Consider the following 25,710-nt stretch of genomic DNA (forward strand, 5'->3'; position numbering starts at 1 on the left):
GACAGGTTTCAGGGTGCATGCAGACTGGCACTCGTCCATCCCCCCCCCCACCCTGCCTACCCCACGGAGTAGGCCGCCCGCCTGGCCGCGCCGCACGCCGCACGCTCTGTCTCTGTCCACTCAACAGCCCCGATTTTACAATGGCCCGCCTGGTCCGCCGCTGCCCCTGTCACCGCAATGTGTGTGCAAACGACCGAGACACGGCAGACAGACCAGACACGACCTGTTCGCATTCCTGCTCCTCTTTCGCACTCTCCATATCTCATATACAAGGTCGACAGCTGTTGAACAGCATAACGACGACCCCCCGGTTGCGGTTGACACGACACGACACACCTCATCCAATTCGACCCACTCGACTCGCACGTGTCTCTTTGTATCATCGGCCTTGTGTTTTGGGCCCAGCCTTTCTGAACAGGTCGCGACTTGCATTTTTCTGCTTCCACAACCTTGTCAACCCTGCACTCTCCCCCACACACGGCACACTTGGCGACTGCACCGACTTGCGACTGTGCTCCTCTTGTGAGGTTGCTCTTCACCCCTCACTTTTCGTCGTTGTCGACTCGCGACTCGCTCAAAAGTGGCGCGCGCACCGGCATTTGCAACTATGCGACTCCCCTCGATCCTCTCCAATCCGACGCGACCGCGCCTGTCCTTCTTGCGGCGCGACACGGATGACGTGCCAAGACGAAGCGACTCTATCGACCTCGAGGCGCAGACGAGCAGGCGGTCAACGACCGGGGACGCGGCGCACGAGACAGTAGCTGTCGGCGAGTCGACCGCCGTCGACGAGAAGTCGCGTACAGCAGTACACTTTGCCGCCAACCCCCCGCCATACGACGCGGCTTCTGCAGTACCGGTAGTGTCTGACAAGGAAGCTGCGCCAGTAACGAGCCGTGACCCGGCGATTCCTACCACGGATACGACCGAAGAGCCAACAACCATCCAGGTGCCATGTACCAACCCAAACCAGCCCCCCACGGTCATGGTCCTCTTCAAGGAGGACTACAAGTGGGCACGAGCCTATCTCAAGGATATGGACTACCGTGTCGCGCTTCGCCGTTGCCTTGCACGACACTTGTACAGTGAGTGAACTCCGCGGGCCGCCAAGGCAAAGGCTGACGTCCCCAGAATGGTACGCCCTGGCGATCATCATCATCACCATCTCGGCCCTTGTCTCGGCAAAGCACACGACGATCGTCAACTTCTGCCAGCCGGTGACGCGCCGCATCCGGCACTGGCCCGGCGGCTGGCTCATCCCCATTGTGCTGCTCATCATCGTGTCGTTCCCTCCACTCATTGGACACGAGAGTGCGTTTTTCATGGTTTCGTGCCTTGCCTTTTGGCCACGCGTGCCCAAGAAACTGACATCCGCAGTCATCGGCATCCTTTGTGGCTTGGTATGGGGTCTTGGCGAAGGGTTCGGCATCCTGTGCGCGGGCACGTTCTTGGGCGAACTGGCCACCTGGGTGGCATTCAAGTGGTGGTGCACTGCCCGTGCGCAAAAGTGAGTTGCCGAGAGTCGTTGTGGGAAGCGAGCTGACACCCGGCCCAGGTTTGAGAAGAGAAACCGTCTCTACGCGTCCCTCACGCAACTCATTCGCGAGAAGAGCTTCATGTTTGTGCTCATCCTCCGCTTCTCCGCAGTGCCAGGACACATTGTCACGGCCGTGTCAGCGAGCGCCGGAGCCCACTTTGGATCTTACTGCGCCGCCGCCATCTTAACGCTGCCAAAGCAGTTTGTCATCGTGTATCTCGGCCAGTCGTTTGGCCACCACAACCCGAGGGACACGATCATTTCATGGTGCGCGACGATCGCGACACTGCTCGGCACAGTCGTGGCTGCCGGGTACATCTACTACCAGATGCGCGTCGTCATCCGCAACGGCAGCGCGAGCCAGCTGCCACTTGCCGACCCTCACGCCCCCGGCTCGCCTAGCTGGGCCGACCTCGAGGTCCGCGGCGCTCGCGGTGTTGGAGCCGGTGCGCGTATCGACGTCGAGGGCCGCCGCTCGGTCGATGTCATTATCGGCCCGCACGCCCGCCGCCCGTGGATCGAGGCGCAGCAGCGCCAGCAGCAGCTCCAGCGCGCCCGCATGGCGGCCAACGTCGGCCAGCGGACTCCCCAGCGTACGCGCAGTCTCCCCGGCAATATCACGGAGAACGAGATGCGCGACTGGCTGTCGCAGCTGGACACGGCGCTGATGACGACGGCTGGCCACCCCGAGGTCCGCGTCATCGAGCCACCAGTCCACCACGATGGTCACGGTGTCGACGACGCCGAGCTGGTGCAGGAGGCTCGCCGACCGGCCCGCTCACGCGCCAACACTGGCACGCTTGAGCCCATCCCCTACTCGCAGCATGTGCTCCTCAGCCCACCTGTCGCGCCGTGCAAGTCGTCATCGCCGACTGTAACGCCGCTCCAACTCCCCGACCTGGCTGTCGAGCACATCTACCCCCACCCCGACGAGGACACTTCGCGTGCCCCGCACCGCCCGCTCTCCGGCGCCGTACCAGCCATCACGCTCACGCCGACCTACACCCCAGCGCGCTCGCGCGCCGACAGCCTCCGCGGAACGCAGTCGCTTGACATTGAGCGCCCCCTGCGTTTCCGCCCCTCTGGACCCGAGATTGCCGACGAGGCCGACCAGTACGCGATCGCGCACGGAGCTCGCCGCCCAGACCTGAGCCGCCTGCGCGGTGACAGCCGTGCGGCGCTACTTGGCCGCCCCAAGGACAAGGACTCGGACGAGGAATAGACGACGACGTTGATTCGGACGATTGACTGATCCGGACGATTGAGCGGACGCTAAGGAGCTACGGATTTAATCCTATCTGCCAGGGCACGCACTGCTCTGCTTTTACGACCACATTTGAACGCTTGGCGACATTTGCCGACATCTGCACGACCACATTTTCCTAGCCATCAGCATACAGAGAGAGCATTGTAACATTGTACGATTCATGAGGATGCAGATGTACTGTGTTGTGATGTACACGGGCGGGGGAGCTAAGTCTACAGGTCTAGTCGTGGTCTACCGAATCAGGATATCAGGAACTGCGTGTGTATGTGTGTAATGTGTGTTAGATGACGTCTTGGGTTCGCACGTCGACGCCGTTGGCGACCGTCTCCTTGGTCGTAGGCGTGAGTGGGGCTGTGAGCGAGACGGTGGGGCTGGCGGGGGCGATCTTGAACTCGCGCTCCTCGCGGCCGACCTGCGCGGGGCCGAGGGCGCGCCAGCGCTGGAGGTGCTCCTCGCGGCACTCCTTGCACCGCTGGATCAGGGTGGGCCAGTACATGTCGTGGTCGTATTTGAGCTGGCTTGTCAGCACGCACGGTACTGGGCAACTCACGGCCATCTTGCCGCCACACTCGGTGAGCAGAATGTCCTCGCCAATGCCAGCCTCCTGGAACGTCTGCTTGCCGGACGCAAACTTGATCTTGGACTTTGTGTGGTGGTCGACAAACGGCCACATGAGGTTGACGAACGCGCGCACGACCCACGGCATGTCCTGCAGGATGGCGAGGCCCAGCGTCTCGGGGTAGTACTCGCTCATGATGTGCAGAGTCTTGTGCGCCATGGACACGGACGCTGGCGGGCCCTGCCGCTTGCCGCCAAAGTTGAACGCGACGTAGACGGATCTGCGGGGGTGTGTCGTCAGTGCATGGTCGGTCTACCGAGGTTGGTTGCAGCTCGCCGAGTACCCACGTAACCCCATCAGTCATGAGATCCATCGCCCGCTCGACGAGAAAGACCTGGGGTTGGAGTGAGCTTGCGACGCGCGCGCACGTGCCACATCTGCTTTTCACCCACTGCGTTGACTGCGCGCCGCTTCTCGACGGGCAGCTGGTTGCGCGACGGGAAGAAGTACATGATCGGGTGGCCGGTCGGCGTGAAGCCCTGCACAATGTTCTTGCCCCAGCGCGACTGCGCCGTTAGTGCTATGTTCGGAACGGCCTCGCGTGCCCGAGCCCGTGACGCGTCGTTGTCGGTCGGTGCCGAGGCGCAGGCCCGGCTGCCCGCCCGCTGAGCGCCACTCACCTCGTCCTCGCACTGCGCGGCCATGGCATCAATGTCCTCGATGTTGATGGACCGCCGCCAGACGATGCAGCGCTCCAGGCGCTCAATGGTCGCGTGCACGCCAGTCTTGGTCGCTGTGGGGTTGGTTAGCGGGGTATGTGGGGCTGGGCTGCTTCGGCGTACGAACCATTCAGAAACCTGTGGAGCGGGGGTTGTCAGCTTGTCCTCGTGTGCACGTTTGTATGCATGAACCCGCCAAAACTCACCGCAACAGCGTCTCTTGTGACTCCATGTCAGCGAGGTATGCACACCACTACCACCCACCAAGAACATCATCTCGCGCTCCGACAGCGGGACCGCGTCGCCGGCACCCTCCGCAGTGGGCAACGTATACCCCTCGGCATTGAATTGGCGCTTGATCTCGTCGAGCTGGGCGCGGTGCTTGTCGTCGAGGTCGGGGCCGGGCGTCGCTTCGCGCACGGGCACGTCGAGCAGTGTCGGGGGGAATGGCATGGTCGTGTGGTGCAGCAGTGTTAGTGAGCAAAATCAACAAAGGAGGACACGACGACGACATGCAGCATGCAATACAAAATATCGACGTCGCCCCGGCCGGCCGGCGGACAAGCCCCACAACCTGTGGATGCCGAGAGTGGAGGCGAGGCGGCGAGGCGAGGCGGTGACCACATGCACGTGTGTACACCGCTTGACGGTGCCACAGGGCGGCTGCAGACGGCCGCGGGCAACTCGGCCGGCTTATGTAACACCAACCGCCGCCATTTTCAAGGCCACTTAGCTCAGCTGGTTAGAGCGCATGCTTAACACTTGAAGCGTTACGCATGAGGTCGGCGGTTCGATCCCGCCAGAGGTCATATCGTTTTGCTACTGCTGCTGGCGTAGGTCGATGGAGTCGAGGGGGCTGGTCGAGAGGATGAGGCTGAGCTGGAGAAGCAATAGAGCTGGTTGTTGAGTGAGATGGAGCTGGGTGCAGATCGCGATCAGCAGGGCACGTACTTACGCCCTCCTGAGCCGAGACCATTTGTTGATGCCTCGGTGAGGATATCGCGCCATGCGCAGCTAGACAGCTAGGGCATAGAAGCGGGCAAGCGCACTGCACAGCACAGCTTGGCGCCGGCGCCATGCGTCGTCGCGTCGCGCCGAGTCCGACGCCGAGCCGAGAGGAGCGGACATCTGCCCCAGTCCATGCGAAATGCCCCCGGCCTCCACCACAATCGACTCTCCATCCATTTGTTGTCGTCTGTCTTCTGTTACCCCTCATCCATGCAATGACGACGACGACAGCCCCAACCGACCCCCCAGCACCGCCAATACCCGCCCCGCTGCCGCCCCTCCCGAACCCCCTCCGCGCGGCCGCCAACCCCGGCGCGCAGGCCGCCGCCGCCGCCGAGGGGATCGCGGCGCTGCGCGCGCTCGCGAACGGCGCGAGCAACGGCACGACGGGTGAGTGCGCTGGCGCCTAGCGCGTGACTATCGGCGCTCGGCGCTGAGACGGTGCTCGCTCCGTGCTCGCTCCACACGCTCGCACGCATCCACGCACCCCGCTCACACCCGCCCGCAGACTACCCGTACCCCACGACAACAGACTACCCCCTCCCGCCCCTCCCTCCGGTCCCAGTCCCACCGCGCACGCGCGCGGCGCGCCGCCGCTCCGTGGCGGGTAAGACGCTCAAGCCGACCGTCGACCCCGACATCCCAGCGGGGTCGTACCTGTCCCCTGTTGGGCTGAGCGTCGGTGACGCCGTGGCAGCGCATAACGCCGAACACCCCGACATGCCCGCCGAGCTGCGCTACGACCGCTCGGCGCTGCTCGTGACCCTCGCTTCGCGGGGGTACGTCTGGGCCCTTCTGCGCACGATTGGCGGCGAGGTGGCTGCCGAGGTCGAGGTGCTCGCTGTGCGCTTCTTCCCGAATCCTGATCGCCGGGTGAGTGCCAGAGGTTGATGGTGGGAGGGGAACGAGAGCTGACGACCCGACCCAGCCACCGCCTATCCACGCTCTGCCGCCGCAGGGCCCAGCTCAGGCGCTCTCCGAGCACCTGTCCAGCCTCCGCCTGTCCGTCGCCAAGCTCCTCTACCGCCTCCCGCACATTGTCGAGTCGTTCGGCCAGCCGTGCTTCATCTGCGGCAACCGCCTGAGCGACGTCGACGGCCTGCCCGTTGGCGGCACCGGGTTCCTCGCTGCCCCGCCCAAGAAGGCTGCCAGTGGCGCTGAGGCCGACAAGGAGAGCCAGGAAAAGGACAAGGAGGGTAAAGACGGGGACGGCAAGGACAAGGAGAGCAAAGACGGCGACGCCAAGGACAAGGAGGACAAGGACAAGGACAGCAAGGAGGCGGATGCGTTGGTTGTCCCTCCTCCAGACGAGGCAGCGGCTCAAGGCCAGTGGGTCACATGGCACCCGTCGTGCGAGACGGCGTAGCGCTTCAGTCAGCGCTCGACTCCTCCGACCTAGCGCCCCTGTTGTACACTATCATGTCATACGATCATATGCATTTCCCTATGGTCCCTCAGTGGGGGAGTGATGCAGTAGTGGGGCCCTCAGCCGGGCCATTTTGCGACAATGGAATGGGGATTGGATAGTATTGCTAGTGTTGTGTTCGTGCGTCGTGCGTTGGTGTCGTATTGCGCGTCGCGCGTGCTATGCTTTAGTCGGTACAAGGTACAACAGTCGTGCTTGACAAGGAGGGACATGTGGGTGTAGTGCAGCTTAGGCGTCGTTAACCGTGAAGCCAGGCGGGAACACCTGGCGAGCGTTGATGTTGATGCGCGCGTTCGCGACCCAACGCTTGGCCGCGCGCATCTCGATCGAGTCGTCGTCGGCCTCGAGGAAGTGCGGCGCGTGCGTGCCCTCCATGATGCGCGGAACGCCTGGGGTGTCAGTTCGGTGCCACCACTGCCCCGTCCAACTCACCATGATACGCCTGACGGCCGCGGCCAGACATGATCAGGACGTCACCAGAGCGCAAGATTAACGGGCGGGGAGGGTCCTCACGCGAGTCGGTGCCGAGGAGGAAGATGGCAGAGTGGCCAAGACTGAGGTGTAAGCTTCTTGGGAATCGATGGCGATAGCTCACGAGATTGAGACGAGAGGGCGAGCGGGGTCAAGCCTGTAGTCGTCAGATGGTGGCCTTTCCACCTAGCACTTACTCAGAACGGTCAACATGGGCCATAAGAGTATCGTTCTTCTGATAGTAGTTGACAATGCCAGTGTCGGGCTCTGGGCGTCAGAGACAGCAAACAACGCCACACTCACTGTAGTCCTCGGGCCAGGTGGAGAACTTGGGCACGGCGTCCTCCTGGACGTTGGCATACACCTCACCCCACGGGGTGTCGGACACAATGCGGCGGCAGACGTCCTCGAGGTCCTGAGGGAAGGCGATGTTGCCACGGGCTGTGAAGTCGTAGGTCTTGGTTGACCACTGTTGAGTCAGCTTTGAGGTTGCGTCCATGGCCGCCAGCTAACCCACCTGGTAGACACGACCGAGATTTGCCCAACGGAGCTCCTTCATCAGCGCCTCGGCCGTCTTGGAGTTGAGCTTGAGGCTCATGTCGTCGCCGGTCCAAGTCGCATTGCGGCGCTTGACCTCGTCGTAGCCGAGCTTGCTCGCCGGGGCCGTCTCGATGAGGGTACGCGGGCCCTTGTTGACCTCGGCGGCCTGCGAGCGGGCATTGCGCTCCGACTCGTCCAGGGTGAGGTGCTTGGGCGAGATGAGGAGGTCGGGCGTGGTAGAGTAGGCGTGGAAGAGGGAAGGTGGTAACGAGTAGTGCGTGTCGAGCGACTTGGGGTTAGGCGAGAGGGTATACTCGGCGAGCGCGGCCAGGAGGAAGGCCTTCTGCTGCTCGACGTCGAGGTAGCCAGGGACGAGGACACAACCTGGCGTCAGTGGCGTGCGCAATGCCTCACTCACCCTCTGCGACGAGGAAGCCCTCCTTGCCATCGGCGAGGAAGACGCGCTTCATGCCGTCGAGCTCGAGCTCGGGACGGTCACCGCGCGCGGGCTCGTTGCTCACGGCCCGCGAGTTGCGGCGCTTGCGAGACTTGCCAGGCTTGGGCACCTCGCTGGTGTACACGTTGGACCACCACCCCGCGCGCCAGACTGAGTCGTCGTCTTCCTCGGCAGGCCGCGCGAGGTCCAGTAACGGTAAGCACAGCGACGACGGCAGGCCGCGCAGCGCAGGTAAGGCGGCAGTAGAGCGGTTCTTGAAGTGCTTCTCTGCGAGCCTGAAGGCCGGGTGGGTCTCTACAATGGCCATGGCGAGGAAGGGGGGAGATGGGTATAGGTGGACTGCAACAACAACAATCTTTGGTGGTGGCCAAAGTTAATATATGGTGGAGGCGCGTGACTTTGACTTTGGTCCAGTCGACATTCCTCGCCCCCTTCCTTCCCCCACAGGCCACGGGCGCAGTAGCTCGTGTGATGCGAGCAGCAAGAAGTGTGTCCTCTTGTCCCCCCAGACGCGGGGGCAGTGCAGTGCAAGCGCATCCATCTCGCTGTGGCATGCGCGCCAACCAGTTCCAGACACAGCAAGGGGCATGGCGCAGGGGCTCGCCCCTCGACCACCGCGACTCTCTCAACCCGTTGGTGACGACATGAACGCTGCTCTCCATCTCGCTCACTCCGCACTAGCTCTCCTCGCACCTCCTTAGTCTGCCTCCCTAGTCTTGCACGCCGTGAATCCGTATGCACCGCACGTCAAAGAGCGCCCAGAAAAGTGGCACTTGCACAAATTGCCTCAGACAACCACAACGGGTCGACAGTTCATCTCCATCGAAATCTCCGTTGCTACAACCAACTCTTTAGAAGTAGCTGAGAGCAAAGATGCTTAGATCTTCTGCTTCTTGAGGCCGTCCTTCCAGAAGGTGCTGAATGGGTGTCAGTATGAAAGGAACGGCATAAGGCACATGCAACTCACAAGTAGGGGGTGGTGCCGTCCTCACGGTAGTTGAGGAGAGCGACCTGGCCGTCGGGGTTCATCGACTCGCCGACGTAGAACTCGTAGTCCTTGAAGTTGCCGATGATCTTCTTGGCGAAGGCCTGGGCGTTCTTCTCGAAGATGGGGACACGCTCGGGGTTGGACTTCTCGAGCTCGGCCTTGACGGCCTTCATGTAGCCCTTAAGGTAGGTGAGGTACGACTAGGTATGGTTAGCTTTTGTCTGGGGATGAAGAGGTGGCTCCAGCAAGCCTTGCCCTCCATTGTCGGGGCTGTGAGGTGGCAAGGCTCCCGGGCCATGGTGGCCCAGAGGCCCTACCAGCACTTGGACCACACACACAACTGTGTGTGACGCATCCACGGGCCGCCTGCCCTGCTCAGAATTTCCGCCCCCGACAGCAAGACGGCACAGCTGGCCCACACACTTCACACACAAGCCACGATACACACCTTCTTGTCGAAGACGGTCGACTGGAGACGGAACGAGTGGACAACGTTGTTGACCTGGGTGGCACCGTTCTCAAGAGCCTCCTCAGCCTCCTCAGCCGAGGGGTTGCCTCCGATGTCAACATCGCCCTCCTTGACGATGATGAGCTCGCAGTCAACCTCGTAGGCAACGTCGTCGATCTCCTTGCTGGGGGTGGAGTCAGTCGGGGTGGAACAATGGGGTGTGCACAAGTGGGCGGGGGGGCCGTAGTAGTAGGGCTCTCCCTCTCTTGCACTACTTACGGGTCGTAAGCGTCCGAGACGAGCTCGTCGCCGGTGATGATGTCCTGGTAGATGATCATTTTTTGAGGAGGTTGTTTTTTTGAAAGTGGATGCGAGAAGAGATGTTGCTGGCAAGGGGGATGAACGTTTTGCTGTCCGGGCCAGCCAGCCAGCCAGCCAGCCAGCCAGCCTCTCTGCCCAGCCAGCTGCCAGCGCGCGCGCCAGCCAGCCAGCCGCGGACCCAGACAAATCTCTGGCACGGCACGGCACCACCCTGGCAGCACTCTCTCACCCTGGCTGCCTGCCCCCCCCCTCTCGCAAAAGTCTGACCTGCCCAGCCAGCACCAATTCATGACACAAATTTTCTTCCATTTTATCCGGAACAAAGATGGGGAAGCCACGTGGATAGTAAATAGGGGGGATCAATTAGTTTGATATGCCCCGCCTGCTTCGCGTCAGGCTGGCCGCAGGCTCTGTGTTGTGAAAGTCAAAACCAACACACTGGCTGGCTGGCTGCTGCTGGCGGTGACGCAGCGAAGACAATCAGCTTTCCACTCTTACAACCACACTACACCACCACCTACCAAAATGCAGGCGACGCCAGAGACACTCCAGGCGCTCTCCAGCTACCTCGCATCGACAGTCGCCCCAGAGGCATCGACACGCCGTCTGGCAGAGGAGTCGCTGAGGCAAGGGGAGAAGCAGCAGGGCTTCCTCCAGCTCGTCCTCGAGATTGTTCGCTCCGATGCCACCGACATGGTCGTCCGCCAGGCAGGCGCTCTCTACTTCAAGAACACGGTCAAGCGTCTGTGGGGTGATGACGAGGAAGAGGAGGTCAAGATCTCAGAGCAGGACAAGCAGGCCGTCAAGGCTCAGCTCGTCCCTCTAATGATCGCCCTTGGCACCCCTCAGACCGCAAAGCTCCAGAGCCAGATCGGAGAGGGCCTTTCGACCATTGCCTCGCTCGACTTCCCCGACAAGTGGGAGGGTCTCATTGACGTGAGTTAGAGTGTTCTGACCCCTGCTAACGCTTTCACAGGAGCTCGTCAACAGCTTGACCCCCGACAACTTTGTTGTCAACAATGGTGTGCTCGCCACCGCTCACTCTATCTTCAAGCGGTAACTATTTCTATCCATCTTTTGGAAACAAAGCGCTGACATTGTAATAGCTGGAGGCATCAGTTCCGCACCAACAAGCTCTTCTCTGAGATCAACTTTGTCCTCGACCGCTTCTGCAAGCCCCACTTCGAGCTCTTCAAGCATGTCGACCAGCTCCTCTCGACCCCTGCGGGACAGCCTCTCCCTCCCAACGCCTCCCTCCCCCTCCTTGCCCAGGCTCTCCTCCTCCTCATCCAGATCTTCCACGACCTCTCGTCCCAGGATCTTCCTCCATTCTTCGAGGACAACCTTGGCTCGTTCATGGGCGACGACAGCCAGCAGGGCTGGCTCCTCAAGTACTTGAGCTGGGAGCGTCCAGAGCTCAAGGGTGACGTGCGTGGTGATCAGTTGTGCTTATCTGTGCTGATCCTTGTTTCAGGATGACGACGAGGCCCCCGGCCCTCTCCAGAAGATTCGCGCTTCGATCTGTGAGATCGCCGAGCTGTATGCCCAGAAGTACTCGGATGCCTACCCCCAGCTGGGCAACTTTGTCAACGGTGTTTGGCAGATGCTCACCACCGTTGGTGCCGGTACCCGCGAGGATGTTGTGAGTGGAGCGATACAGCGGGGTCGCACTACTGACCGTCAACAGCTCGTCTCTCGTGCGCTCAAGTTCCTCTCGGTTGTTGTCAAGATGGGCAACCACCGAGACATGTTCGCGGCCAAGGAGACCCTCACTGCGTTCTGCGAGAAGATCATTCTTCCCAACATGAGCCTTCGTGGTAAGTGCCTCGTTATGCGGTCGACCTCATGCTGACGTCTGGCCCAGAGCACGAGGAGGAGATGTTCGAGGATGACCCGGCCGAGTACATTCGTCGCGACCTGGAGCCTTCAGCAGAGAGTGACACGCGCCGCGCAGCCGCCACCGAGTTCACTCAGGCTCTGATGACCAACTTCGAGGCCGACGTTACCAGCATCATTCAGGGTTACATCACCCAGTTCCTCCAGCAGTACCAGCAAAACCCGTCGGCCAACTGGAAGAGCAAGGACACTGCCATCTACCTGCTTACGTCTATTGCTGCTCGTGGATCGACTGCCCAGCGTGGTGTCACCTCTGTCAACAACTTTGTTGACGTTGTCGACTTCTTTGGCCAGAATGTCTTTGCGGACCTGCAGGCTGCTCCTGGCACCGTTCACCCCATTCTTACGGTGGACGCCATCAAGTACCTCTACACTTTCCGCAACCAGGCGAGTGTAGCTGGCTGATTGACCGCGTGCATCAAGCTGACACTTCCCAGCTCACCAAGGATCAACTCGTCTCCGTCCTCCCCCTTCTGGTCCAGCACCTCAGCTCTGACAACTACGTGGTCTATACCTACGCTGCCACGACTATTGAGCGTATTCTCTTCATCAAGAACGAGAGCCGCCAGCCTCTGTGAGTCTCCCCGGGTTTCTGTTGCGCGACTGACCTTCTCAGCTTTACGTCGGTGGACGTTCGCCCCTTCGCCGAGAACATCCTCATGGCGGCCTTCACGAGCATCGAGCGCGGTGACACGCCTGAGAAGATCGCCGAGAACGACCACCTGATGAAGTGTGGGTACAGGGCTGTCTGAGACGAGCTAAAATCACAGGCGTTATGCGTGTCATCATCACCGCTCGTGGCGAGCTCGCTCCTCACTACGAGGCTATCCTCACTCGCCTGGTCAACATCATCGGCCAGATTAGCAAGAACCCTAGCAACCCGCGCTTCAACCAGTACAGCTTCGAGTCCATCTCCGCCCTCATCCGGTTTGTCTGCGAGGTTAACCCTGCGGCTCTTTCCACATTCGAGGGTGCTCTCTTCGGACCTGCCGAGGTCATCTTGGCTCAGGACGTTACTGGTGAGTGTTACCTGGGGTGACAACGACCATGCTCACACCGCCCCTCAGAGTTCATCCCCTACATCTTCCAAATCCTTGCCCAGCTTCTTGAGCTGCACGCCCCCAACGACCTGCCAAGCGAGTACCAGCAGCTCCTTGGCCCATTGCTCTCTGCCTCTCTCTGGGAGCAGCGCGGCAACGTCCCTGCCCTGGCGCGTATCTGGAAGGCCCTCCTCATGCGTGGAGCTTCTGTCGTTGTCGCCAACAACCAGATCCCCGGTCTTCTTGGTATCTTCCAGCGTCTCATTGCGTCGAAGAACAACGACGTGTACGGCTTTGAGATCCTCCAGGCTCTGTACGAGTTTGTCCCTCTGTAAGTCTCCACTGCGAAGCGTTTTGTCTGACCTTGCCAGCGACACCATGCGCGCGTACACCAACGACATCTTCATGCTGCTCTTGAACCGCCTGCAAACCAAGCCTTCGGCCCAGTTTTCGCAGGCCTTCGTCTACTTCTACACCTTCCTTGCGGCCATTGACAACGTTGGACCTGACGCGGCCATCTCGTTTGTCGACGGTGTTCAGCCCGGTCTGTTCGGCAACCTCATGAAGGGTGTCGTTCTCCCCAACACCCAGAAGGCGCCTGTGAAGAGCCGTCGCGTGATCGAAGTAGGCTTGACCAAGTACCTGACCAAGTCGGACGCTATCCTTGTGGAGCCAACTGTTGGCTTCTGGTGAGTTGTTGTCACATGCTGGATCCATGACCTAACACTCCCAGGACCCCCATCTTCCTTGCATTGCTTGACCTCTTTGCCCTTCCCCAGGACCTCACCTACGCTGGACAAGACGCCCTGAACGAGCTCGACCCCGAGGACACTGGCTTCCAGGCGTCCTTCTCCAAGCTTGGAGCGTCGGAGCGCCAGGCACACGACCCAGTCCGTGGCGTCGGAAACGAGAAGGAGTATGCCGCGAGCGAGCTTGCTCGCCGCAGCAATGAGCGTCCTGGTGTCGTGAGTCGCCCCTGCCCGCATGCCTCGATGTCTGAGCTGACACCCCACAGCTGGGCCCTCTTATTGCCCAGGCCCAGGCCGCCGAGCCCAAGACTGTCGGCGAGTTCTCCCAGTACCTGCAGTCCAACGGGTGAGTGCCAGCTAGCTACAATGCGCGCTTTCAGCTGACCCACGCAGTATCACCATTGCTTAGAACGGCGACGAGCGAATGAGCGCCACACAACCAACCTGCATTGTGCCATATCGAGTGTTTTTATAGCATGCGGTGATGTACAGATTCATCGTGCCATGGCTACTGATTATGCGTCTACGTCCATCTTGTCGGCATCTGCCTCGACAGCGGAGCTTGATTCCTTGGGTTGTGTGGCTTCGGTAGTGGGGTCCGCAAGGGCCTTGGGCTCCTCTGGCGTCTTGGCTACCTCGCTCTTCTCTGGCGCCGCTTCCTCAACCTCAATAGGTTCGGACGGCTCCTCCGCGGCAGGCGGTGGCCTGCCATCCCCTGCTGGGGCGGGATCACCGTTGGTACCCTCACCGGGGTTCGCATCAGGTGCTGGTGTGGCAGCAGCTGAACCGTTGGCTTTGTCGGTCGCGTCGCCCTCCTCCGCCTTGTCCTTAGCAGGGGCTGGGCTGCCAGCTTCGGCGTCCTTCTCCCCCTCACCTTCCCCCTCACCGTCTTTCTTCTCGCCGTCCTTCTCCTCCCCTTCCTTCTCTCCGTCCTCTTCCTCACCGTCCTCAACCTTGACGTCGTCCCCGTCCTCATCGGCGTCCTTGTTTGCCGACGCAGCGCCGGGAGCCTGCAGTGGCCCGAGGGTGCCAGCCAGAAACTTGTCACCACACGAGTTGCACACTGATGTCAGCTAAGTCCCATAGACGAAAACCTACATGTTGATCGGCCGTTAGGGCCGCGGCGCCACACCTTGAGGCCGAGGCGCGCACATCCCTCGCACGGGACGCCGTACTGCCCACGCATGGTCTTCCGAACGATGGGCGTCCCGCGTCCTCGGCCACGTCCGCGGCCACGCCCAAGTGAACGCGCGGCACCGGCCTCCACGCGCTCATCCAGACCGTCGAGGTTGACCGGCATCTCGAAGGTCACGGTCGCCTCCTCCACGTTCTTGCCCTTGCGTGCTGGCACTGGCTGGGGTGTGAGTGCGCGTGAGACCTCGCCGTCTTCCTCCTCGTCCGCCTCGGGCGCCTCTTCGCGCGTGTACAGGGGCCGCGTGGTCATGTGGTACGGCTTTGGTGCCCACTTGTCTGCTGTCGTGTCGACGAGCACGGCGAGTGGTGGGCCTTCGACGCGGAACTTTGGGAAGACGCGTTCCGCCACGCGCGAGAGCAGCGCCTGGAAGCGAGACTTCTTGCGCTCGAGGAAGGTGCTGCGCACAAGGTCGCTGATTGGTGGTCTCTTGACGGCCAGGTTGAGCGGGGAGGGTGCTGGCGCTGAAGTGGGCGCAGCAGCTGGTGTTGAAGGTGGCGCAGCAGCTGGTGTGACTGGGACTGGAGTAGCAGTCGCTGGCGTGGCCACTGCTGCACCGGCCGCAACCGCCACAGGTGTGGCGGTCACAGCCGGAGTGGCAGTCGCAGCCGGAGTAGCAGTCGCAGCCGGCGTGGCAGGCGCAACGGGCGTCGATGGCACCGGTTCGGCTTTGGGGACAGCGTCAACTGCAGCTGTACCCTCAGCTTCAGGCTTCGTCTCCGCCGCCTTGTTGAGTTCCGGCTCAGCAAGTGCCAGAGCCTCGAGCTCGACACGCTCAACATCCTCGACGACCGCCTTGACTCGTCGCCAGAGATGATCATTCAAACCAACGAGACGGATCGTAACTGGCTCCAGTGTGCCCTCCTCAGGCAGGAAAGGTTCGGCAGCAAGGTTGAGCAGGAAGTCGCGTTCCGTGCTCTTCACCGGAGCTGCTGTTGGGCGAACTTGGGGCTGCCTTAAGCTGCGCTTCGGCGAGGCTGGCACCGCAGCTTTGTCGGCAGTGTCGCTGGGTCCAGCCTCAGGTGGAGTCTCCTTTGGTGGGTTTGTCTTCGCCTTGAGCTTGTCCACAAACTCAGGGTTGTCGAATGGCAGACGCTTGCCGAACTTGTCCCACGTCGGCTTGTCCCACACGCCGGTGGGAATGAACGTCGAGATGAGGACTGTTCCGGCAGCAGGGTGCATGCCGGGAACGACTGGGAGCTCGGCGAACGGGTCCTTCTTGACGGGTGGTGGAGGAGGCGTTGGCTCTTTCACTGGTTCTGGTGTTGGCGTCTTTGGCTTTGGTGGGGGAGGCGGGGGAGGTGCAGCCTTGGCAATAGCCGCACGGGTGCGCTTCTTCGGCGGTGCTGGCGTGGGCTCCTCCACCTTTACTTCGACGGGGGCAGCCTCAACGGTCTCGGATGGTGGATCGACCGGGGCTGCCTCCGCCTCAGGAGGGGGTGGTGGTGGTGGTGTCGGCGTCGCCTTTGGTGGAAGGGGTGCGGGGCCAGTGACATAGTCGCCTCCGATTCGGGACACAAACGACTGCGCACCGAGCGGGATGACAAACTTCTCCGTTGGGGCTTCCTTGAAGGCTACCAGAAGGAAGGCTGGGGGAAGGGGATAGTCGCGGACCTTTGGAGGAGGGACGGGGTTCTTCATGGGAGGGAGGGGCGGGTAGATGACGTTCGGCTGGCGAACGACGCCCGGGATGGGTGGGCCGGGGACTGGGCCTGGAGGGGGTGGGCGATATGGCGCTGGGGTCGAAGCACTTGGTGCAGGCGAGGGCGTGACTGGTGCAGGTGTGGCAGGTGGAGCAGATGTGGCAGCATGAGGGGGTGGGATAGGGCTAACTGCTGAGGCCGGCGTAGCTGGTGCTCCCGGCTCTACCTGCGCAGGCACAGGAGCAGGGGCGGGCGCCGGTGTCTGAGCCGCAGAAGCGCTAGCTGGCGTGGTAGTCACAGTAGCTGCGACCGGAGCAGGAGCTGCTGACGCCGGAGCTGCTGGCGCCGAAGCTGCTGGCACCGGAGCAGCGGCCGCGGCGGTGGGCTGAGTAGCCGGCGGGGCAGTCGCTGGAGCCGACGCTGCAGGCGGTTGGGAGTTGGATGCAGTGGCAGCTTCTGGCTCAGTCTTGGCGTCTTCTGGTGGTGGCGACTCTTTCCGCTCTGGCTCCGGCCCTACTCCACCCCCAACCTGCGGAGGGCCGGTCATGTCGACGTCACTGTCGCTGTCGCTCTCTCCACCGCCACAGTGCGGATACGAATCACAGTGAAAGTGGCCACAGGGAGGGATGCCTCCACCTTCCTGCGGCGGTCCCGACATGTCGATATCGCTGAGCTCTGAGAGTTCGGACTCGGCATCGTCTTCCTTCGCTGGAGCCGGTGGTGCCACAGCTGGCACGGGAGCAGCTGCAGCAGGCACCGGGGCCGCAGCTGCTGGTGCTGGCTGAGCTGGTGCTGGTGCTGGTGCTGGCTGAGCTGGAGCTGGTGCCGCTGATGGCTGAGCCGGCGCGGCGGGGGCAGGTTTCGCGGCTGCGGGCGCAGGGGGAGCGCTGGCGACGGGAGGACGAGCAGGAGGTGCAGCCGTCGAAGGGCCAGCCGCTGCCGTCGGTGGCCGAACGGCGGCGGCAGGGGGTGGCCTCGCTGGCGGTGCTCCTGCTGCCGCCACTGGAGGTCGCACAGCGGCACCAGGTGCGCCAGGCGCCGGCGGCCTCACAGTCCCGGCAGCAGGCACTGGTGGCCTCACAGTCCCAGCGCCAGGCGCTGGTGGCCTCACGGCCCCAGCAGCGCCTGCCACAGCGACAGGCGGCCTGACAGCTCCAGCCGCGCCAGCAGCAACGGGTGGCCGTACTGCACCGGGGGCACCAGCCACTGGCGGCCTCGCACCAGGTGCACCCGGTGCGGCCGGCCGCACCGATCCCGCTGGACGAACAGGCAAGCCCGCCATTGTCGGGCCATTCGGTAAGCCGGGCATCTCGGGCCCCTCGCCGACTCCCTCACCGCGTCCGAGGCGCGCGACGACACGGCCGAGCTTGGCGAGCTCGTCCTTGTTCGCAACGTTACGCGCTGCCTTGTGGATCAGGATTGAGAGCCACTGGTGCTGTGTGGCGGCGGCGTTCACTCTCTGGATAAGCGTCTGTGGCTGGCGGGTTAGCGACTGGTAAGTTCTTACAACCCACAATGTCTGCCCTCGACGCGTATCTCGGCGGGGTCAGGTTCGACGTCGCGCCGGGCACGGGGCCCGTCCCACCCACCGGCGCTGGTGGTGGGCGTACCGGTGTCGACGGGCCAGGTGTCGGTGTGCCCGGCGGTGGCGGGCGAACAGCCGGAGGACGGCCAACCCGCCCTGCGGCCTCGGCGCGCTGTGCTGGCGTCCTGGGCGTCGCGTTCTCCTTCCGCGGTCGCTTGGGCGCCGCACCGTCGACCGATGCGCGCGGTCGCTTCTCCTTCGGTTCCCTAAGCGCCGGTGGTGGGCGCTGGTCCTTCGGCACACGTCCGCGCACCGTACCGCTCATGTGCGGCTCGACAAAGCGGCCGATCCACAGCTCGGTGTTGTGGAAGCTCACGGGCCCAACCTGGAGGGTCACGCGCGCGATGCACTCGATCTCGTGCGCGGGCGGCTGGACGCCCTCAATGACTTTGGCCTTCTTTGGGCGGCGCTTCGGCGTCGGCGCAGCGTCGGGGGTTTCGCCCGCGGCGCTGGCCTCAGGCTTGTCCTTCTCCTTCTCCTTGCCTTTGTCGTCCTCGTCCTTCTCCTTGCCCTCCTTCGGCTTCACGGGCGCGTGGTACTCGCGAGACGGGAGCGGCTGGGACGGAGGAGGCGGCGTGGGAAAGACAAACGCCTTGTGGCCTGTGGGGCGGAGGCGTGGCCGGTTGTGTGCGGGCACTGGTGGGTGCGAGAAGGCGAGCGGGAGGAGGTGGTTGATGTGGTGGTGGCGTGTCTGGAGGAGCGAGTACTGGAGGATCAGACTGGGCGTCAGTGGGGCACGTCATGATGGTCCTTACCTCTCTGAGACGCCGAGTAGTGGGCGCCGCGTCTCCAAAGCCTCTGGCGCCTCGGTCATGACCTCCTCCTCCACCTCGACATCGACCTCGATGGCCTCGTCGTCGGCCTCGGCGCCGTCCCTCTCCTCCTCCTCTTCCTCTTCTTCCTCTACCTCCTCCTCCTCTTCAACAACCTCGACCTCAATCTCCTCCTCCTTCACGTCCCCACCCTCGTCCTTGGCGGCAATCTGCTCGTCGCTGAGCTCGAACCCGTCCTCATCGACAATCTGGGGTCGGGCGCTTGTCGGCAGGTCGACGTGCGGTGGCGGGGGCGGCGCGAACCGTCCTGATATTCTCGTTGCCATCTTCGCCGCGTGCCGGGGCCGTTACCGCATGCTAAGGGGTGTGTGATGGCGAGTGCAGTGTGGGTTTGGTGATGGTGATGTCGAGGTTGAAACGCGTTTCGAGCGACAACTCAGGTGGACATATCGCTATATGGAGGGGCCGAATAACGCGCCAGTGGCGATCAGCGCGCGTGACTTCTGGGCGGAGTCGGCAGCGGCGGCGGTGAACAAAGTGGAGTGAGTTGGTGACGCCGATGGTCACTTTGTCAACAACAACAACAATAACGAATGTCTTGACAGTCACCTGCATCGCACACCATGACCCAGTTTCCACGGTATCCACTGGGCCTGTACAACCAGCCCTACAGTGACGGCGGATACTACCCCGCGAACAACACGCCACCACAACCTGCACAGCTTCCAGACCAGTACTCTGTGCCATCATGGCCGGCCCCAACACCAGCGCCGGCCCCGCCGCCAGTGCCAGCGCCGCGCCCACGAGCAAGCTTACCGCTGCAGCACCGCGCCTCGGAGCCTTCGCTCACCGCGTCCATGTCCTCGCTCGACCTGAGGAACAAGCCCCTCCCGCCCGTGCCAATAACGCCCATGCCGGCCATGGCGATGGCCAGCGGCAGCGGCAGCTTGCGCCGGCCATCGCAGCCCCCGCCGCTGCCTGAGAGGCCACCACCGCCGCCATACTCGGCCCTCCCGACCAACACGATCACGCAGGCGATCCACGGCGTGCCCGCGCCGCCGCCTATCCCGCCCAGACCGAGAGAAAAGGCAGAGTACACCCCTCCTGCCGCGGCCTTCGGCGACTTCCCACCCGTCCCAGCGCCGTCGTCCAGGCTCACTGGGACGGTGGCGAGCTCGACTGGCGCCTCGTCGTCGTCCCATGCCTCAACTGCCTCTGGGTCGTCCCACGCCTCCACTGCCGCGTCGTCGACCTCGTCCCTGCCTCCCCCACCGGCCACCGCAAAACCCACCTCCCCCTCCAAGCCCAACCCCGCACTCAAACAGGCCAGACTCCACTTCAAGCCACGGTTATCCCACCCCTCCGCCAGCAGCCAGAACCTGTCCTCCCAGGCCAAGGCAACAACGCCAAAGGGCAAGGGCAAGAAACCCGCCGTGATCGACCTCACGGGCTCCGACGACGACTCGTACTCGCCCTCCGAGTCGGGCTCTGACCACCGGCTCGCGCCGCCACAAACGCGGCACCAGCGCGCGCACTCCCAGCCCCCCTCTTCGCCAGCAGCGCCGCACACGCCCGCGCCAAAGGGGAAGAAGGCCGCCCCGCGCCTCTCCAAGCCGTCCACGCCGCCAGACGCGGTCCGCTGCTCGGGCTTCACGCGGTCCGGGCAGCCGTGCAAGCGCGTAGTCAAGACCGCCGCGCCGTTCTTAGCTGGCCGGTCCGACTCGGACGACGAGGACGCCGAGCGCACGGGAAGGTACTGCAAGGACCATGCGGGCCTCGTGTGCGCCGTGGACGGGTTCTACTGGCGCGACCGCAAGGGCCGGTCGGGCGTCTGGATCGAGTTCAAGGACTACATCCCCGCCGATCTGGGACAGCAGACGCAGACGCTGCTGCGTATGACGATGGAGAGCGCCTTGACGGCCAAGGTGGGTAACGCGCGGCAAGATGCGACTGACCCGCCAGGAGCTGCCCGGCTTTCTGTACGCTTACGAGCTGCGCGCAAAGGGCGGCAAGGGCACGGCGTTCTTCAAGGTCGGGCGGACGGACAACGTGCCGCGCAGGATAGGCCAGTGGACCCAGCAGTGCCAGTCACACACGCCGACGCTGCGCGACATCTTCCCCCTCTCCGGGGCCGCGCTCAAGCGCCGCCCGTCGGGCCCAGGCTCGCTCCTCCCCGGCGCGGTCAAGGGCGGCGTGCAGACCGCGCGCATGGTCCCGGCCGTCAAGCGCTGGGAGCGGCTGGTGCACCTCGAGCTGGCGGACCGGAGTGCTTCACAGCGCGGCGACGAGTACGACGAGCTGCGCAAGCCGTGCGCCGACTGCGGCACGATCCACAAGGAGATCTTCCCGCTCGCTGACGACGGCATTTCGACGTACGAACCCGTCGTGGTCGAGGTCATTGAGCGTTGGGAGAAGTTTGTACGCCAGATCTGCGCGAGCGCGTAGAGTTTAGAACAGAGGCATTGGCCTCGGTGAAGGTCGCATAGTTGTATGTATGCTATGTAGTATAAAGGGGCTGTCGCCAGTGGCAGTGGCAGTTGCAGTGGCACAGGGAACAATGGCCGCGCGGCGGCATACACTAAGAATTATTATGGTCCGTGGGGGTGGTTGGGTGGTGATGGAGTATAGCTGGAGGCTGGGGTAGGTCGATACAACTGGGTATACCCACACGCTTGTTCATCAGATGTAGAAGCGCTTCTTGTGGTTGCGCCTCTGGGGCCCGAGAGCATAGTCAGGCCCTGCGCGAATGTCGAGGAAGAGACGCCAAAAGAGAATAATAGCCCACTCGAGGTAGTCGAGGAAAAGGAGGGTGAGGCAGAAGAAGTCGTGCATGACGCGGCCGGGGATCGTCGTCGGACCAGGGTGCGAGCGGCCTGTGAACATGCGGTAGTCGTTGAGGTTCGGCGCATTGGACAGGGCCCGGCGGTGGCCAATGGGCACAACGTGCGAGACGGTGGCGGTGGGTGCGGCCGAGGTCGACTGGTAGCGACGGTGCTGGGCTGCAAGGGCAAGAGTATTGTCGCGCGCCTGGACAACTGGCGTGGTGCAGAGGACGAGCGGGCGGAGGTGCTTTGCATTCTTGATCCGAGTGCGCGGCGACGGCGTAGCCCGCAGTGAGGACCGGTCAGAGTACTCATCCCACGGGTCGCCGGCCGGCGCGAGATGCGCAGGCGAGAGGATCGGGGAGTCGGTGTCACCCGGAGCGGCGACCTGGAACCTCTGCGTGGCGGCAGGATGGACGGCAATCACGGGGACATCGTCGTCTTCCATGCCCGGGAGAGGGACGTGGCGCGGCTGCGGGCTTGGGCTCGGCCAACTTCGCGGCGACCAGTCGGCCCAGCGGATACGCCTAGGAGCGCCAGTCTCAGTAATCGAGTCATAGGCACTCGAGTCGAGGTGTCTGGCCAGCTGACCGCGGAGCACGAACGCGGCAGTGGGACTCAGTGAGCCTTTGCTGGTCACCTTGGGCGAGGTGAGACTGATAGACAACTGGTTCGAGAGCTGGTTCTCGGGTGTCTTGTATACGATGGGACGGCCAATCTTGGAGCCAGCATCCTCGAAGTCCTGCTGAACCTCGTCCTCGTGGAGGTGCTGCTCTGCGTCCTCAAAGTGCTCGTCCTCGGTCGTCTCCTCATTCTCGTCGGGTGACTCGTCCAGATCCCTAAAGTTGGTCATGGGTGACGGAGCATAGTTGCTGCCGAGCTCGCTCCCGAGGGATCGCCTGACACCCAAGTAGTCGTCGGAGAGGAATGAGCGCACACTGCCCATGCGAGAAGCGATGCCGCTCAGAGGGCTCCCAGAAATGCCACTCTGCGGGCTCTGGCTCCGTCCGCTGTTCGTGACAATGCTCGCACGACTGCGCACAGAACCTGTGCTCGTGGTGGACGGCACACGACGGTGCAGCGAGAAGCTGCCTTCGCTGGGGGCAGGGCGCGAGGCCGGATAAGGTGTGCGCCGCAGCCGCAAGCTGCCCTTGTCACTCCTGCCCCGAATAGAAGACGACGGGGCGTCGACCTGGAGTCGAGGCGTGAGCGGCAGGCGCTGGTGCGAGACCGACCGCGAAGGCCCCCGATCCGGACTGAGAAAGGTCGCCGAAGATACGGTCGGACGGGACCGGGGTCGGTCAAGAAGCGTCATGGGCAGGTCGGTGAGATCGACTTCTTCGTGACGAACAGACTCGGTGCCTTGAGATGAGCCGTGCTGATCTTGCGCCGACGAAGGCTCATACAGTTCTTGGTGGTGGGCGTATCTCGGGTCATCAAAGGGCGCGAGTCGGTCACGCGGGAACTCTGGGAAAGTTGTCGAGCCCCAGCCAACTCTGTCATCCTCCTCGGACGAGGGTGGGTCGTAGCCGCCTCTTGAGCGAACCGCAAAGGCAATAGGGTTAGATCGGCCATACGACCGCTGCTCGCGCCTGTTGCTCATCTCTAACGTGGCGGCGGCGAGGGCATACTCGAGGCGCTCACGCTCCAGGGCCGCGTCTTCGGCGCGCTCGAGCTGGCGGCGGAGCTTGTCCATATCCCGGCGAAGTCGTGCGGCAGCTCTGCGTTGATTCTCCTCGCTGTCGCGTGCCTCTGCGAGAGCGTCCTCGAGCTCGAGAATCCGGGCCTCATCTTCCTCGGCGCGCAACATTGAGAGCCGGACATCACGCCCTCTTGCGAGCTTGTCGCTTGGTGCACGGGGCTGGGGGTGAGAGAAGGCGAGTGACGGGTCACTGGGAACAGTGCGCAAGTGCGGTGGAGTCTTGTCGAGAGGTCCCAACTTTGGTGACAAGACCTGGTAGCGACTGCCGCCGCTGGGCGACTTGCTCAGCGGGCGCCGCTCGGCAATGGGTGACCTGTTCGTCGCCGTGCTTGCTCGGGGGGACTCGCGAGGGGGCGATGCGTACAGCATTAAGCGACTTGAAATCTCGTCGGCCATTGCGTCTGGGCCGTGCGTGAGCTCCTGCTCCTCATTTTTTGCCGTGCGAGCGCGTGCGCACAACGTACCTAGTTCCTGTTGCTTGATGAGGCGCTGGACACCGCGCAGGGTAAGCGTGTTACCGGGCTCGTCGTCGTCGTCGTCGACTTCGAGGGCCAGGTCGACATTATCGACAGAGATCATGCTGGTGCGGACAGAGGACGGGCCAGACTCGAGCGGCTCTGGTGGCGGAGGGACATTGTGTACCAAGGGGCGCTTGACGTCTGCGAGGGGCGAGGCAGTCGAGGTGCGGCGATATCCATACGGTGGCGGGGGTGAGACCATGGGCGCCGACGATTCCGAGATGAGACTGAGGGGGCGGGGAGCGCGAGTGTTATTGTGCGGGCTGACGTGAGTCGCATCGCTATCGTCGCTGGCGGCTTGATCGTCGTGGTCGTCATCGCCGGCGGCAGTTGACTCCTTTAGCGGCGATGCGGCCTTGACCTTGCCCTTTGCCGATTTGGGTACTAGCGGAGACGAGGCCTTGGAGGAGGTAGTGGTGGTAGTAGGCTTGAACAGGTCATGCTTGCTGGCTAACGGAGGTGCTTGGCTGTCGGTGGAACGGAGGCCAGCACGGCGGGTGCCCGGGGGTTTCGGTGGGCGGGTATACGCTGGGGAGAACATGGTGGTGGAGGGTATGTCGAGCGGGGGGGCAGGCAGCGACAGGGGGGCACGAGGCGACGACAAACGACCGAGTCGAGACAGGAGAACGAGTTGAGAAAGAGAGAGAAGGGGATGTCGAGATGTCGAGTTCGAGTTGTGCGTGAGAATCGGGCCGGGTGTTGGATGTTTACACGGCTGAGACAAGGCGGCGGCAAGATGGGACTGGCACGGGGGGGCAAGTCGCAATCTCAGTGTCGCTGGAATGCTCGCCGTCACCAAGCTGGAATCTCCAAGGGGACGCTGATACCTCTAGAGTAGCAAGCAAGCACAAGCGTAGTAGCACCCACTCGCCGCCCTCGACATGCCACCTGGACAAGTGAGGCAAGGTGGTGGTAGTGTTGATCTCAAAACGGCGAGTGGGTGGGTGGGTGGGTGGCCAAACTCTTGTCGGGTCGTTGTGGTTCGTGCCTTTGCGCGGAAGAGAGATCTCGTGCGTCGAGCGGCAAACGGCGCAGGGCAGCGAAGCAGCAGCGAGCGAGTCGAGCAGAGTCGAGGAGTACCGTAGGGCGAAGGAACGCACGAGCAGCAGCGGCGCACAAACCCACACTCCTGGGCTGGGCGTGCCTCGTCGATAGGCTTTGACGCGGGAGACAAAGAGTCGGATGGCTGGGTGACACTCGAGGGGGAGGAGATGCAGCAGTCGTGCGTCAGCCGGTGATCGAGCCGGCGGGATGTGGAGGCAGAACAGGAGGTGGGTGGGCGGGTGTGCGTGACAGGTGGTGATGGCGATGTTGTGACTTTTGCGTGGGTGCACGAGCAGTGGCCTAGCAGCAGTCGGCGGCGTACGGCGGTACGGCGGAGCGGCAATGGCAAGGGCATCTGCTCTCGGGGGTTTGTTTGTGCATTGAGGCGTGGGCGGCGGCGGCGGCGACGGCGGCATGAGGCGCAAGTCATCAGGCCTGAATGCATCGACGACGACGAACGACGAACAGCAGCAGGCACCGCGACGACGCGACGAAAAAACAGAAAAAAAAGACAGACGCGTCGCCTTGATACCCTGAACCTCTGCCAACTCTCTCCACAAGCCCCAGGTTCCAGGTTTCGTTTGGCCCTTTGCGCCGCGCGACATGTCGCAATAGATGTGACGCGGCGTGCGGGGTGCGCTGCGCCGCCCCGCGTCGGCGTGGGAACGGGTCTGGTGGGTCTGGGCAGGTCTAGCGCCGCGGTGGTGGTGCTGTTCCAGCAACAACACAAGTTCTGGGTTTCACGCTACCGACGAAGCAGCGCCGTAATGGCATGTCACTGAAACCGAGAAACGGTGCGCGTGGGCGTGTGTGTAGGTAGGTGTGCAGGAAACGTGCTGGGCGAGCATGTGAGCACATGCTCGGTCGGTCAGTGGCCAGTAGTGGTCGATGCCAAGGCTGATGGCGCTGTTCTCTCGAGTCGTGGTGGTGGTGGTGGCTGTCAGGGCCGGAGACGACTGAGGAACAAACACAAACAAGTCAGCCGCGGCCGTGTCGTCCCTCTGC

The 25,710-nt window shown here is 62.9% G+C and overlaps 9 protein-coding genes and 1 non-coding gene across 10 annotated transcripts; 5 read left to right on the forward strand and 5 right to left on the reverse strand.

Moving 5' to 3' along the window:
- The first annotated feature begins 261 nt into the window (after window positions 1-261).
- TVP38_5 (Golgi apparatus membrane protein TVP38) lies at window positions 262-3,153 on the forward strand. The gene is made up of 4 exons (XM_062775277.1): window positions 262-1,085; window positions 1,132-1,311; window positions 1,378-1,507; window positions 1,556-3,153. The coding sequence occupies exons 1-4, from the start codon at window positions 608-610 to the stop codon at window positions 2,757-2,759; spliced, it is 1,992 nt and encodes a 663-aa protein (XP_062631261.1). The 5' UTR covers window positions 262-607; the 3' UTR covers window positions 2,760-3,153.
- On the reverse strand, window positions 3,085-4,535 carry PDR16 (Phosphatidylinositol transfer protein PDR16; the record flags this gene model as incomplete). Its single annotated transcript, XM_062775278.1, has 6 exons — window positions 3,085-3,318; window positions 3,355-3,643; window positions 3,711-3,757; window positions 3,816-3,929; window positions 4,044-4,220; window positions 4,347-4,535. The coding sequence occupies 6 exons, from the start codon at window positions 4,533-4,535 to the stop codon at window positions 3,085-3,087; spliced, it is 1,050 nt and encodes a 349-aa protein (XP_062631262.1).
- A 270-nt stretch (window positions 4,536-4,805) lies between these two features.
- LOC62_06G008737 lies at window positions 4,806-4,891 on the forward strand. The gene is given in 2 exon segments: window positions 4,806-4,843; window positions 4,856-4,891. It is a non-coding gene; the product is annotated as a tRNA-Val (tRNA).
- Window positions 4,892-5,305: 414 nt separating this feature from the next.
- On the forward strand, window positions 5,306-6,456 carry LOC62_06G008738 (uncharacterized protein; the record flags this gene model as incomplete). The annotated part of the gene is made up of 3 exons (XM_062775279.1): window positions 5,306-5,480; window positions 5,599-5,963; window positions 6,019-6,456. The coding sequence occupies 3 exons, from the start codon at window positions 5,306-5,308 to the stop codon at window positions 6,454-6,456; spliced, it is 978 nt and encodes a 325-aa protein (XP_062631263.1).
- A 78-nt stretch (window positions 6,457-6,534) lies between these two features.
- Window positions 6,535-8,313, reverse strand: abh1 (Alpha-ketoglutarate-dependent dioxygenase abh1). Its single transcript, XM_062775280.1, has 7 exons — window positions 7,946-8,313; window positions 7,505-7,911; window positions 7,291-7,456; window positions 7,185-7,254; window positions 7,112-7,144; window positions 6,949-7,070; window positions 6,535-6,905 (listed from the first exon to the last, which is right to left on the reverse strand). The coding sequence occupies exons 1-7, from the start codon at window positions 8,289-8,291 to the stop codon at window positions 6,745-6,747; spliced, it is 1,305 nt and encodes a 434-aa protein (XP_062631264.1). The 5' UTR covers window positions 8,292-8,313; the 3' UTR covers window positions 6,535-6,744.
- Window positions 8,314-8,617: 304 nt separating this feature from the next.
- On the reverse strand, window positions 8,618-9,789 carry CNM01460 (Translationally-controlled tumor). Its single transcript, XM_062775281.1, has 4 exons — window positions 9,700-9,789; window positions 9,421-9,604; window positions 8,952-9,172; window positions 8,618-8,901 (listed from the first exon to the last, which is right to left on the reverse strand). Exons 1-4 carry the CDS (start codon window positions 9,756-9,758, stop codon window positions 8,862-8,864), a joined length of 504 nt encoding a protein of 167 aa, XP_062631265.1. The 5' UTR covers window positions 9,759-9,789; the 3' UTR covers window positions 8,618-8,861.
- Window positions 9,790-10,255: 466 nt separating this feature from the next.
- CSE1L (Exportin-2) lies at window positions 10,256-13,891 on the forward strand. Its single transcript, XM_062775282.1, has 14 exons — window positions 10,256-10,677; window positions 10,718-10,797; window positions 10,848-11,169; window positions 11,216-11,383; window positions 11,429-11,558; window positions 11,606-12,024; window positions 12,075-12,211; window positions 12,254-12,369; window positions 12,408-12,656; window positions 12,705-13,008; window positions 13,049-13,366; window positions 13,411-13,642; window positions 13,693-13,772; window positions 13,820-13,891. Exons 1-14 carry the CDS (start codon window positions 10,267-10,269, stop codon window positions 13,833-13,835), a joined length of 2,982 nt encoding a protein of 993 aa, XP_062631266.1. The 5' UTR covers window positions 10,256-10,266; the 3' UTR covers window positions 13,836-13,891.
- A 14-nt stretch (window positions 13,892-13,905) lies between these two features.
- LOC62_06G008742 (uncharacterized protein) lies at window positions 13,906-18,945 on the reverse strand (the record flags this gene model as incomplete). Its single annotated transcript, XM_062775283.1, has 4 exons — window positions 13,906-14,489; window positions 14,525-17,738; window positions 17,776-18,565; window positions 18,602-18,945. The coding sequence occupies 4 exons, from the start codon at window positions 18,943-18,945 to the stop codon at window positions 13,942-13,944; spliced, it is 4,896 nt and encodes a 1,631-aa protein (XP_062631267.1). The 3' UTR covers window positions 13,906-13,941.
- A 297-nt stretch (window positions 18,946-19,242) lies between these two features.
- Window positions 19,243-21,116, forward strand: LOC62_06G008743 (uncharacterized protein; the record flags this gene model as incomplete). The annotated part of the gene is made up of 2 exons (XM_062775284.1): window positions 19,243-20,544; window positions 20,582-21,116. The coding sequence occupies 2 exons, from the start codon at window positions 19,243-19,245 to the stop codon at window positions 21,062-21,064; spliced, it is 1,785 nt and encodes a 594-aa protein (XP_062631268.1). The 3' UTR covers window positions 21,065-21,116.
- Window positions 21,117-21,298: 182 nt separating this feature from the next.
- LOC62_06G008744 (uncharacterized protein) lies at window positions 21,299-24,202 on the reverse strand (the record flags this gene model as incomplete). The annotated part of the gene is made up of 2 exons (XM_062775285.1): window positions 21,299-23,544; window positions 23,608-24,202. 2 exons carry the CDS (start codon window positions 24,200-24,202, stop codon window positions 21,299-21,301), a joined length of 2,841 nt encoding a protein of 946 aa, XP_062631269.1.
- Window positions 24,203-25,710: the final 1,508 nt, after the last annotated feature.

Source organism: Vanrija pseudolonga, chromosome 6, assembly GCF_020906515.1.
Source record: "Vanrija pseudolonga chromosome 6, complete sequence".
In the NCBI taxonomy this organism is placed as follows: Eukaryota; Fungi; Basidiomycota; class Tremellomycetes; order Trichosporonales; family Trichosporonaceae; genus Vanrija; species Vanrija pseudolonga.

Excerpts from the sequence above, each read along its gene's own strand:
- TVP38_5 (XM_062775277.1), top strand. The coding sequence starts at position 608 with ATGCGACTCCCCTCGATCCTCTCCAATCCGACGCGACCGCGCCTGTCC. Across the intron at positions 1,086-1,131 it reads CCTTGCACGACACTTGTACA|AATGGTACGCCCTGGCGATC; the intron begins GTGAGTGAACTC and ends TGACGTCCCCAG. Across the intron at positions 1,508-1,555 it reads TGCACTGCCCGTGCGCAAAA|GTTTGAGAAGAGAAACCGTC; the intron begins GTGAGTTGCCGA and ends CACCCGGCCCAG.
- abh1 (XM_062775280.1), bottom strand. The coding sequence starts at position 8,291 with ATGGCCATTGTAGAGACCCACCCGGCCTTCAGGCTCGCAGAGAAGCAC. Across the intron at positions 7,255-7,290 it reads CACCTGGCCCGAGGACTACA|AGCCCGACACTGGCATTGTC; the intron begins GTGAGTGTGGCG and ends TCTGACGCCCAG. Across the intron at positions 7,145-7,184 it reads GCCCATGTTGACCGTTCTGA|GCTTGACCCCGCTCGCCCTC; the intron begins GTAAGTGCTAGG and ends TGACGACTACAG.
- CNM01460 (XM_062775281.1), bottom strand. The coding sequence starts at position 9,758 with ATGATCATCTACCAGGACATCATCACCGGCGACGAGCTCGTCTCGGAC. Across the intron at positions 9,173-9,420 it reads CGACCGTCTTCGACAAGAAG|TCGTACCTCACCTACCTTAA; the intron begins GTGTGTATCGTG and ends AACCATACCTAG. Across the intron at positions 8,902-8,951 it reads GACGGCACCACCCCCTACTT|CACCTTCTGGAAGGACGGCC; the intron begins GTGAGTTGCATG and ends ACACCCATTCAG.
- CSE1L (XM_062775282.1), top strand. The coding sequence starts at position 10,267 with ATGCAGGCGACGCCAGAGACACTCCAGGCGCTCTCCAGCTACCTCGCA. Across the intron at positions 11,384-11,428 it reads CCGGTACCCGCGAGGATGTT|CTCGTCTCTCGTGCGCTCAA; the intron begins GTGAGTGGAGCG and ends GACCGTCAACAG. Across the intron at positions 12,025-12,074 it reads TCTACACTTTCCGCAACCAG|CTCACCAAGGATCAACTCGT; the intron begins GCGAGTGTAGCT and ends GACACTTCCCAG.